At 40.6% G+C, this 13,041-nt stretch overlaps 1 protein-coding gene across 1 annotated transcript in view; it reads right to left on the bottom strand.

The window, feature by feature from the left end:
* bmp6 (bone morphogenetic protein 6) overlaps positions 1-13,041 on the bottom strand; it is a 48,473-nt gene that overhangs the window by 7,670 nt on the left and 27,762 nt on the right. Inside the window, exons 3-4 of the mRNA XM_079361041.1 lie at positions 9,537-9,685; positions 9,221-9,418 (exon numbers count right to left, since the gene is read on the bottom strand). Of these exons, the coding sequence (XP_079217167.1) occupies positions 9,221-9,418; positions 9,537-9,685 (347 nt within the window). The remainder of the gene's footprint in view (positions 1-9,220; positions 9,419-9,536; positions 9,686-13,041) is intronic.

Here is a 13,041-nt window from a genome sequence, read left to right as displayed (position 1 = left end):
TGTGATTTAAATACTTCACCGATGGGCCGTTTTAAGTTTTCATCAGAAAATCCCATTTCATGTGCAGACACATTGATAGCACTGCCAGGACCTGTGTGTTTTAGCTGGACTTGTGTCAGATATAAAAACAGACAGACAAACAGAGTGAGGGAGAGCAAGTTGGATGTATCCCCTGGATTCATCTCAGCTTGAAGTAAATAAAGCCAGACAGTTAGAAAATATAGAAAGAGAGGACTCAGATCAGGTAAAAAAAAGAAAAGAGAGTAGGGTTATTGAAGACTGGTGAAAACACTGTCTCATACTGTCTGCAGTTTATCCCAGCTACAGTAGTGAGGAACTTTGTGTATGGGCATCTACCAACAATACATGTAGATATGGTGGCTATATTACCACAAGAGATGTTGAGAGTGCACTGAAAACTGTGTGTGATTGACTCATTATAATGCCATGTGTTTAAATTTGCCCTGAAGTAGTCAAATGCTCATCTGACAGCAAAATCAAAACATTCATCTGAATAAAAAATACATGTCATACATGTTTGACAAAGTAGTACATGACAAGCTAATTTGAGGCAGATCATGATGCGATTGACATCTATCTGGCTCCATACACAGTGATAGGGAGTCAGTGTGGTACAGCCTTTAGGACAGTTTGTTCTCAAAAATATTAATTTCCATGAATCCCCTAAAATGTAATTATCCATTGGTTTGCAATGTAAACACAAATTAGCATGTTGAGTTGTCTCTTTTTGGTTATCAATGTTATATATCGCTCTTTAAAGTTAGCAATTGAAAGAACCAAACTCCATCCAATGATTATCAACCTTTGCCACAAAAAATAGATCATCTATTCCCTGCAATAAACTCCCACAGGTCCCACAAAACCAGCTCACGTGTTTTAAATGTATTAAAACATTTTGTCACAAACCAAAAAAAGAAAACCACAACAAAATCAATAAAATCTTTTATCTGGAATTCTAATAGAAACTAAAATTACAGTAATTTGGATTTGGAGTATCTTAAATTGCATAAAAAATCTTTGCTAACATAGAGAGAAGGGAATTTTGAATTTAGGTTCCCAGGGGCATGGAAAAAAAACCCAATTTGTTGCATTTTTTATAAATGAATTTCCCACCTTTTTTAAGTATCTAATAATCGTAATTCTTACCAACTACTGTTTCTGTGGTGCCACCCACTCCTCCCTCCAGCACTGTCTGTTAAGCTGCTCAGGGTCGGTTTAGATGGTGCCACGACCAAGAGCTCAGAAAGCTAGCAGAGGTGGTGGAGAAAAAAAGCAAGAGTCCTCCAAAGAGAGCACTGCAGGGAGCGTGCAGCAGGTTCACTTCGTCAGGCAGGGGGAGCCGACGGTCAATACCAACAAGAGATCAGCACCAAGACTACTCACTCCAGGTTTGGAGTGGAAGATGGAGGTGTACGTAGACAGGCATCTCCATTTTCCCTAAAAGATCATCAGCACCACACTGAGGCCCGACATGGTCCTCTGGACCTCAGGTTAAAAAATTAGAACTGTTGGTTAAGATGACAGTGTCATGTAAAGAGAGGGTGGAGGCAGCCCATAAAAGGAAGAGGCTGACCTGGTTGCAGAATGCAGAGAAAGAGGATGGAGCACAGGACTCGACGCGGTGGAAGTCTGGAGGCTTTGTGGGAGACTCATGATTGACGTCCGCAAAAAGACCAAGTCAAGCTTTTGGTTCAGGCTGAGAATGTTTTAGAAGGCTTGGGGACCAAACAACTCCTGGGGAATGTAAGCTGCAGGGAGTGTCAGACAGTCACTGTCCATCCATCAGGAAATGTTCTAGGTTAAGGGGCAAAACATCTATGAGTGGTGGACCCATCAGCTAATAAGAGGGCACCAGTGGTGGTGCTGCAGGCCTAGAATCCAGCAGGGGAAAAACACCTTCCTCTTCAGGTAAAAAAATCCCATTCAAACAAATTTTAAAATGTTCCATTTAGAAGACATTAAAAAAAACTTGATTCAAAACAAGTGTTTCCCGGACCAACAATAGAGTTTCTTTTTATTGCAGCAGAACAGGATTATGTCTGCGGATTGGACCTGTTAATTTAGCACGAGACAGGAAATTATAGTTGAGACTGGTCACAAGAGGCATTGTGGTGTGGGGTTAAATGGTCATCCGTGACCATCAAGTACAGTCAGGTGTTTCCCTAGTTTAAGGATCCTTCCTTTCCAACAGGAAGTGCAGGTCGCTGTGTCTGCTAATGTGGGAATATACAGTGTACACCTTTTTTATGGTGGCACGTGCATTCTGTGTAATCAGGCATGCATGTTTGGCTCGACGAACTCTCCCGATGATACACAAACAGGTCAGCCCTCCTCTACAGACCTTAGAGTGTTCAGCCTGAACAGATTTAGAGTTGACAAATGCGAAAACAGGCTGTTCTTAGACCAGTAGCTACATAGTTTAACAGATTGCTTCTATAGAGAAAAGAACAGAGACTGTGTTTTTCCCTTAGATTGTAAAGGCACATTTTCATCGTGTAGGTTGTTTATATACAGGAAAAACCCAAGGACGGAGGAAAAGTGCTTCTAAAAGAACTAAGCTGATTGGCTAAAACCCTTGGTTGACCTGATGTGAACTCAAGGTAATGTTTGTAGAATAAGGAAATGGCATGTAACAGTATAACAGCATGATGGGGCTTTAAAGCTGTTCATGTATAGAGATTTATGAGTGAGGAGTGGAGAATGGAAAACTGGTACACTTGTAACTGTGAGACAGTTTTTGTATTATTACAGTCATTTCTCTCTGAATGACACACTGTATGTAAAGCCTCCAAACACTGACATAGAAACTGGCTAAAAGTGCACACACTGCACACAGACTCACACAAACCCCCCTTCATCCAGGTCTGCTTTATGATGCGTGACATTCAGCTCTGGGTCAAAACACAGCCATGGGTGGAGGGGGAATCAATACGCAGTGCTTCCTGCTCACTAGTCAGACTTCTACACCAGTAGCCATTGGTATAGCTTCTTGTTGGGGGGGTTATGGCTGCAGGTATGGTCGCAAAGTCTCTTCATCTTATTTGAGTTATCATGCTGGAAAAGAAAACCTAGCTGTATCATTATTTTATTTTTCAGGGAATTATCAAATGAAAAATTACAATACTTCTACTTTATCAGGTGATAATTATATCAACAGTATATTGTTTAGCTCTTAAACTGATTATATTGAATATAATATATATTGAATTATATTTATATTGATATGTGTTAACCTATGATGTAGAGTATATTTAGCAACATTTTTTCTTTTTCTCTACTTCGTACGAACATACGCATCGACAACAACTTGTTTCCTTACACCTCTTGTCCTTTAAAGCCATCAGCATTGACAGTCTGTGGGACTCTTTAAGAGGAATAAAGCTGATATTTACTGAGGGATTTCATTGAGTGTAAAGGCCCAGATTTGTGGTGCCCATAAACCACATCTCCCCTTCCTGCCTGTAAAAATTTAATGCCACACAGCTACCGCTGAGCTCCGGCTCCCATGAGCCTTCTATTCATTTCTTTTTCCTTTCCTTGACAGAGGAGAGAGGTGGGAACGAGAACGTGAGAAAAGGTACTCTATGTTATATACTTTCCTCGTTCATATTTGTGCTACTACTCTGACTATATTCAGGTATTGTAATACTAGACCTGTTACGCCAATGTGTTTGTTTCCCAATTGATTTTATATTAGAGTAGTAGGTTTGCAACAAAATGATTATGGACATGTTTTTTTTTTTCATTACCGATCTCATGTACACAAAAAGCTACAGCTAGCAGGTTGTTAGCGACAGGTGGCAGAATGATTAGGACCAGTGGGAAACAGCCCTGTCTCAACAAATGGACAGAAACCCCACTACCCGCTTACTTGCGAACCATTTTCCATATTTTTATTTAATCTGTGCAAAAAAAACAAGCTAGAATGACATTATTGTTATGAGTTCTAATAAACTGTTTACAAGAAAGTCACTCATGTATTGTAAACTTCAATTCAATTTAGCATCAGCTTGAGAGGCGAACTGTGAATCCTACGATCACCCTCTTCTTCAACTGCTGTTTAGGCCAAATATTTGAACATGAAATGGAAGCAGGATTTCCTTATTGACATTGCAATGTGAATGTATTCAGTGGCACTGAGCTCCTTATACATATTACAGCAGTGTACCTTACAGTGTTTAACCTGGAAACATTTCACTGCAAGTAGAAAAGTGAAAAGATAAACTTAAGGGACTATGACTGCAGGAAAAGTCAATGAATCCTATATCTCACATCTTGCTCCAAAATACCAGAAATAAAAAGTGGCAATTAAGATGTGTGTGTGTGTGTGTGTGTGTGTGTGTGTGTGTGTGTGTGTGTGTGTGTGTGTGTGCATGACCGCATGTGACATTTGACATTAAAAAGTCATTTCCAACCCAGCATGCTACAGTCACTCAAACCACCTCACTGTAATTCTATAGTTTACTGCAGCAATTTCTCAAATCAAGAGCAGGAAAAGCTGCAATCTTTTACAGTAGCAATTATATAAACTCCCATGGAGGTGGTGCCACGGTGGTGACAAAAAATGGAGTTACACAAGTTCAAAGTTTAAGAGAAACTCTCAGTCCCTTAAACGTGAAGAAGGAAGGCGAGAGTCTCAATTGCTATGAAGACATGAAAGAAGAATGTCACTGTTGTCCCTGACGTTTCTTCTCTCTTCTCCCACCCACCAACCACAACTTCTGAAGTTTATCTTTCTTCCTGTCTTTCATCACAGAGGTTATTAAACCCTGCGAGGGAGCTCCGCCATGTCTAATTACGCCAACAGTAAACAAAAGGAGGTCGGCTGGGGAGGGAGCGAGGAGAACGAGGAGAAGAAGAGAGACAGATGAAAAAACACTGCAGGCCAAGTGCCGTGTTATTATAATTCTTTAAGCGATACTGTTAGCGTGGTCAGTCTTTTAGCTTTGCAGCTAATGACTGGCTAGGCCCTAATTACAGGCCGTATGTGCTGTGCCGGGACGTGATACTCCTTCCCCGGATGGTTGTTAACTTCCCCCACAGCCTAGGCCCTACCCGACTCCCATTACCTCCCGGCCTTCTACGCCCACAAAACCCCAAATTACCTTTAAAGGTGTTGCATTGTTCTTTTGGCAAGGTATACAGCCTTTTCCACTGTGCTCACACCAGGCACACCCAGAGGGGGCGGAATCATCACACTGACAAAAATATCCATGCACCAAACTCAAAACTCCAAATTTAAGGGGAAAAAAGAAAAACAGTTTGACCAATTTGTCTACTAAAAAGGAAAAGATTACTTGACAGTTTTTGCAAGCAAAAAGTTAAAAAACAAAAATGATTAATTACACACATAATCACGCCGTCATCTCAAACTAAAGCTGCAGAAATGTTTTTGGCTGAATTTGTCCCCTTTTGTCATCTGGAAGACATTTAATATCACATGTCGTTTTAAATCCAGCTCGCTAAAAATGTGAAAATGAGAAAATAACAAGCTCCGAGGCCTCACAGGGAATAAAAAGGGGACATAAAGTTTCATAGTTAAGAGGCTGTTTTACGTCTTTACAGGCATTTCAGTCATTTATAATGAAGCAAAGCAATACAGTACGTGCAGTTTTATGAACTCTAAATGAAAATTGGAAAATTAAAAAAAATCACTAGTCAGTGTCAGTTAAAGAAAAAAAAGTTCCAATCTGATAAAAAGATGAAGTAGGATCAGCACAGCGGTTAACCACACAGGTCAGGAGTTTGCAATGTGGGCAAGAGGGGGAAACTATTAATAGAAAACACCCAGAGTATTGTAGCTCATGCCGAATGTTTTCTTTTTTAAAGCTAAGAAGCCTCTATGTGGAAGCTTGTGCACACTACAGCAATTAAAAACAAACACATCGCAGCCTTCCGGCCTTAGATCTCATGTTATTACGGGAAAAAAAAGTATCAAGGTGAACTATGGGTGAAATGTTCCTTTGAGCTGGAGCTGCAGTGGCCTGAACTGATGTACTGCAGCTCTGTGCCGGACAAAAACCAGGGGACAATGTCCACATTTTGTTTCTCCCCATGAGCGCTCCACGAGACGGATGCAGATCCCCATCCCTCCTGTCCTCCTCCCTGTCTCTGGTGTGAGTGATGCGGTATTGAAACCATATGCCCTCCTGAATTCCTCATGGATCCTCCCATCCAGTTCAATCCCAGCAGTCCTCTGCTGGCCGCGGACACTCTGCTGTCACGAGGGGGGCCTCCCTGCTTCCTGTGTAGGATCTAAATATTTACACTCCCCGTCGTCCCGAGTGGCGAGGCGGAGAGTTCTTGATGTTTTGGGTTATGTAAAGTCCAATCCTCCAGGACGCATATTTAACAGATTGTCCTTGTTAGAGCAGATCTGTGAACAGATTTACCTCAGAGAAAGTTTTCTCATCTTTGCGATAAAGGCTTTGATAAAAAAAAAGACAGATGACAGCCAACCTACCGTGTCGAGGAGACAGTATGTAAGCATCCAGCTGTATTTAAAATGATGAACACCTTCAGATTTGACAAAATATTCTGTCACATATCGAAAGAGAGAAGACACTTGTTACAGGAATGCTAACCCATATTGTGAGGCATATGGTGTGCACCTCAGCCCTCTGATTCATAAAGGTACCCCAAGTCTTACTGCGTTTTCAAGACATCTTGACCTAAGTCTGAAGACATTTTAGGACATCTCAAGCCAAAGACAGCTGGGTAGAAGAGAGTCTACGTCTGGAGCCAAAACTAAACATGTGGTACACTCTAACTCTCCTGTAGCATAACAAATGATAAGTCTTTGTTCTCTGTTATGTCAGCCAAAGCTTTCATCTAAAGCAATTACTGGGAAAAAGAACCCTGCAGGAATTTAACTTACAACCACTTGTGGTAACAGCAGCACACTGTTACCTACTGAGAAAGTGAGCGAGATGCACTGAACAGAAACTAGAGCAAACAAATCTCAGTAAAGTTTCTTTTTTTTTTCCAGAGTAGATGTGAAGTCAATCCAACTCGTCCCAAAAAAAACTCTTGTGTATACCATGCAGATGGTGGAGCCATTAAGTGAGGAAAAAGGGAAAAGCAAGGATAAGGCACAGTAAATCGCTTCCCAGGTAACTAGCCAAGTCGGGCCGTTTGCAGCTTTGTGTCGGTGCACGAAAGCTGCCTTCAGGCACAGACTGCCAGGTTTGTCAGGCACACACTATGGCCATTTTGGGCTTAGTATCAGATCCAGTTAACAGGACCTGAGCAACACTCGTGCCAGTAGAATTCCCCAAATTTAGTAAGAAGTGTTCTTACACAAATTCTCACAGGTCATTTATTGTAATTGTGACGGTCCAGCATGCAGGTGTGCTTTGCTCAGGCAGATGTTGGGCTGAAAAATGTTGGCTGCAGAAACCCAGCACATTGACACCCGTCGACAAAACCTGAATTCAGCAATATATGTGCCAATTGTTCAACATCTTAAATGCCAAAGTGAAGTGTCCGAGCATGAAACAGTAAGGTGGAAAGATGCCCTTTGATACAAATCATCCCTCATTCTTCATTGCTTATCTGTCATGTACCATTCATTATGGCTTACACTTAAACTTATGATCTTGAATGTGATGTGTATGTGTTAGATCAGCACTATACAAATAAAGAGTAATTGATTGGAGTGTATGTGGGCGTTTGTTTCTGTGCTTTGCTGTCATTCACATGAGCTTTATGGGTACTCATCCTCTATTGACTCTTTTCAGTCCAATCTTAAGACAAATTTTTATATGCTGGCATTTCAGTCCTCTGCTCCTGAATAGGTGGTTCTTTCATGCTCCAGTTTTTGTTGTCAATGCCTCTTCTATTTATTCTATCAAATTTTCTCTTGTGTTTTTGTGGATGTTGTGATCCCCTGTAAACTGTTTCTTAATGCATTGTTCAGCACTTTGGTCCTGTGTTTCTGTTTTTTAATGTGCTTTATAAATAAATGTGACCTGAACTGAAGTTCCTAATGGATAAATAAAGTTATTTGAATTGAATTTAAACATACCAAGTGTTTAGTTGCCTAACTATAATCCCATTTAAATCACATTTCCTCATTTGAAACATGAATTGTCTTTCAATTACTTTAACTATAATTGCAATATAGTGATGTAGTAATGTGCGACTATTCTTATTGTATAAACATCATCACCAATAAACATATAGTATGTTCACGAGGCTACCTTGTGTGCCTTTTTTATATACTGCTCTATACAGGACTCTCCTCTCAAACATAGCCAAGCTTAGAGCTATGAAGGATTTAAATGACTTTGATGCTTTTACTGTCAAATTAGCAGAGGATCAGTCCAATATTAACAGCAGGCTCGTTGAGTGCCAGCTGTGTGTACCACACTGGCCATACAATGAAGCCTCACAGGAGAAGCTCAGCTTTCATTACTAAAGTCTGGCCAGAGTTACACGGCAGGTGGAAGGTGGACGGATTAGGGTTTGATTTAATTTGAAAATGGTACGGAGCTCATAACATCAGGCTTAAAGCTGCTCATTACATCATCTGCTGAGTAGGAAGAGAAGCGAGGAGGACTTGATGAGGAGTTACAGAGGATGAGGTCACCTGTCAAGATGAATTTGCTGACTGTGTCATTAATCAGTGAATATTCACTGGACCACTATTTTGTGTCTCTGACATTTTTTTTTCTTTTACTTTTTATTTTAGTTTATCCTCAAACTGACCTTTTTTTTATCCTTACTTCCAAAATTTAAAGGTCTTTTTAAGCTCATACTCGAGTCAAACACTGTGATCAGTTAAGGCAGCTCAACCTGTCTGGAAAGTGTGTGACAGAAAACCCATTCATAAAAATAACATCTCATATACAGTGTTTCTCTGAAACACCCGATTATCCCCTCTCAGGAGGCAGGTTTTTAAGGATGTGCCTCACAACAGTCAAACTATTCAGAGGAAAAGTAACAGAAAAAAAAAAAAAAGATTGTGGATATTATTCCTTGGCTAGGATTTTCATCTTTTGGAGACTGATTGGATATAGCTGGATCAATTAATCAAATCACTTCAGACTTCAAACACTGATCTCAACATCTTAGACATCAGTTACAGATGTATTGAGTTAAGGCTGAGGTCACATTTTTGTCTGATTGTGTTCATGGTTGAATTGTCTGATGAGGTCCGTCTACAGTTCAGCCTGTGTGTAGCTGACATCAAACTAACCTGCAGGGCCTGGTGCTCTGGATCCATCATGTGGTTGTGTGGATCGGTTGCGGTTCTGCTGCCGACGTTTTCCGCCAGTGGAGCGGGAGGTGCGGATGTGCACTTCACTGACTTTGAAGAACGCCACCATGAAAGGCTGCTTTTCTAGAGCTCCATCACGTCCCACAAGCCCCGCCTCCTTTGAACTGATGCTCTGTCCTGTTGCAGAAGACAATTTGTCTGAATGACATTTCTCCAAAGCTAAACATGTGGATGTTTCTTCCATCTGTAAAAGATGGAATTATGTCGTGGTAAAAGTAATCATGTGATCTCTTACCACTGCTCGTCTCTACGCTGACCTGGAGGCCCATGTTGTGCACTGGGCTCATCACCCACAGGTTGCTCGTAGCCGTGATGTCGAACTCCAGCCAGCCCTCCTCAGCTGCCCACAGCATGCGAGACTCCAACAGGAACAGATCTGCCTCTCTGAGAGGACATAAGGGGAACATTTGGAAGAAACATAGCTTAGATCACATACAAAATCATTTCATGTGTTTTTCGTCTTTACTCGGTTTGGGGCGGGCAAATCTAATTCTGCTTTAAGGACATGCAAAATAAAAAACTATCATCTAATGAAAAGGTGAGGAAGAGGAATAAAACTTTATTAAGCCAAACCCTTTAGCTCTAAAAAAGTATAGCATAATGAAAAAGTTACAAATGATCTAACTGTTACGGACATAAAAAAAGGCTTAATTAAGCAACATTAAGCTAACTTGCTAAATTAATGTTTAATTAGCTAGCTTGACCAATGTTGATGAGGCAACATGAGAACACTCGCACACACTGGCAGAAACAGGAAAACAATTTAATGAGTCCAGTGTAGTTGCATTGTTTGTTATACCCTATATCGTCCTTGTAGTTGTATTGTTTAGTTTTAGTTTATATACTGACGTGTAGAGTTTTATTAAAATCATGTCAACTGTCCTGCCTCTTTAGGAAACACAGGAAACCACAGGAGCTGTTGGTTAGAATCAGGATAACATTATCATAACAGTTTGACAGAAAGACAGATCCCTGCACTTAAGAGTAAATCCTTGGAAACATTACTAAATAGTCCTCCACTGTAGACCATACTGTCTGCCTCTCAGGGACGGGAAAAAGGAAGGAATTAAACCTTTGGTATCAGACTACAGGTATGGTAATATCATTTATAATATTCAGTGTCAATGAAATCAAGTTTAAAAAGTTGAATGACTGAAAAAGAAAGAGCCCAGAAATGCAAGTCATTAATGAAAAGAGAGACGAGGAGTGTAAAGAAGAGACAGTGTGAGCAGTAACACGTCTTGTCCTCCCACCGTCCCATTACACTTGTAATAACACAGTGTGACATCAAAGCCTCACAATCATCCAGGTGTTCAGAGAATGCCCCTGCAGTCATGCATCAGCAGCCCCTCTTTATTAGTTATTAATGAGGGTGTTTCGGACAGCGCCTGTATGAGCCTCCGTGGCTTGTTTCCCTCAACACACACACACACACACACACACACACACACGCCACCTCCACTGCTAAGTTCAAACGTTTGTCACAGCGTGGTCTAGTGTATCCACGTTTCCGCCTCAGAGTCACAGTCGAATTCCAGCAGGGGGGCCTTTAGAGAGTCACCCGCGGGGCTAAGGCTACTGAGAGCCTACTGTAAAACTTGTTATTGACTGACTGCTTAAATGAACTGGAATAATAAGGTCAAAGGGGACGGTCATGTTTTTTGCTACAATAAATCTTCTTTATAAGCTCTGTCAGTGAGTGTAGTTAAAAACTTAACGAAAGTTGGGATAGCTCACAGCTGGCCTGGCTACTTTGTGTGCTTTCATCTTTTAAAACTGCTGAAAAGGCATATTTGTAAAATTATAAAAGGCCCAACACATAAGTCCAAAAGGAAAATATATATTTTTAAACAAGAAGAAAATGATGACTCTGGATTAAAGTGCTATTCCACCTTGGAAACATTTTAAGAATCAGAGTAAAGGAAATGTAACGCTTAGCTGGAAATACATGTAGAAGTAATAGTGGAATTAAAACGCCGCTGTATGGGCTTTGGTCAGTGAGAACAACCTTCACAGCGACCTGCCCTGTCTCAATGCGGTGTTTGGCCTGCCACATATTTGGCATTGTGATCTCACACATTCCTGGCCTGCTGTTAGCGAAACCGCCCCAATCAAATGAAAAGTACAAAGGGTGTCAGGCTAATTAAGCGCTCTATCATTACAGCTTAGAGTCGAAGCAGGAGTCAGGTTTTTTATGAGAAGGAGGGGCATGAGAAAGTAAATAGGCTCCCCACTGATTGGGCTATTACAAATGGACAGTTTTGCAAAGAGGCGGAAAATCGAGGAAAACAACTCAAGATTGAAGAAGTCTTTTCACACATCAGTGGATGTCACTGTTAGCACTGAGGAGAATTAGAATAAGAAAGTAAAATCCAAGACGGTGGGTGCTTGTGATGTATTGCTGTTACAGAATTTGTCACTACGCAACTTGAACGTACTCCCACAATGCACCAAGACGGCATGAGCAGCGTGTTCCCCTCCTGAGGGGCACACTGTAATTTTCTTCAAGGTAAGAAAGCTGTCCTACAATAACACAGAAATTGTAGATATATGGGCCCTTTAATCTCCAAATATCTCTAAAAATAAAAGGCTTTACCACTAGGCTGGAGAGCACAAACCACCCATTGTAGGGATAAAGGAATGCAGTAAATAAGTAGCTCATGATACCTTAAGAAACCTCTGACAGACAGAAAAATATACTTTGCCAACATCTATAGCGGAAGGGCTTATATGTTTTCAATCCATGGACCTTAAAGTGGATCGGCTTTAGCTTAGGACTAGTCTGAGAACATCTGGTGTGAGAGACCCCACCTTGAGGTGTTCTGTGACTAATATTCAACACAATAAATATTCTGGTGAACATTACTTTGATGTATACGTGATGATAAAGAAATATACTTGGCAACATAAGAATATCAGACAATCTATTCATGTATGAGTTTCTTCTCAGAGGGTGGGCTTGTACATAAATAACATTCAGAAATCTTCCTGGATGTTTATCTGGCCCTACAGACGAAATGTAAATGTTTGGCATGTATTAGCTGTGCTCTTTTTTTTGGGGGGGGGGGGGGGCTTGTTCTGAAGCTGTGCTATTTCTGTAGGACGTGGTTACGCCTGGTTTCACAATTTGAAAAAGGTAAGGGCACAGAGTCTGTGCAACACACAGGGAGAGATTAGAGAGATAACACAATCATAATCACAATCTATAGTTTTTGCTAACACCTTCTCTGTAGCTGACTTGCTGATTTTCAGTACAACATTGGAACCCTCTGCACAAATACTCGTTCAGTCCTTTTGTATTTTGTCATCATGATAGCTATTTACATATACAGTATGTGATATAAATTGGCCAGATACTTTAAAAAAGATGGGGCACGTCTCATACAGGGGAATTGTTTTAATTGTGCACAATTCCTTATTCCTAAAATAAGGCATCTTTAATGGGGTTGATACTGTCGCGGCTTTCTTACAACACAATAGGGCACGAGTGGGAATCTGAAGTCTTTCCAACTCACATGGGTAAAAAACTATGTCCATCGTGGAATGCATTTAAATCTTTATTAATAATCATTTGTATTAAAGAAAAACACTTTACAAAAAGCGAGTGTAAAGTATCGGAGGTAAAACAAGCTTGTATATAATAAACAATTAATGACAATAAACACGACAGGACCCAAAAAAAGCATTCACATACAAGCAGAGTTGAAAAACGATGTGACTTCCTCTGATTCCTGATTCTC

This window comes from Symphodus melops (genome assembly GCF_947650265.1).
Source record: "Symphodus melops genome assembly, chromosome: 14".
NCBI classification, from domain to species: Eukaryota; Metazoa; Chordata; class Actinopteri; order Labriformes; family Labridae; genus Symphodus; species Symphodus melops.
This window is presented reverse-complemented; position numbering and strand designations above follow the sequence as displayed.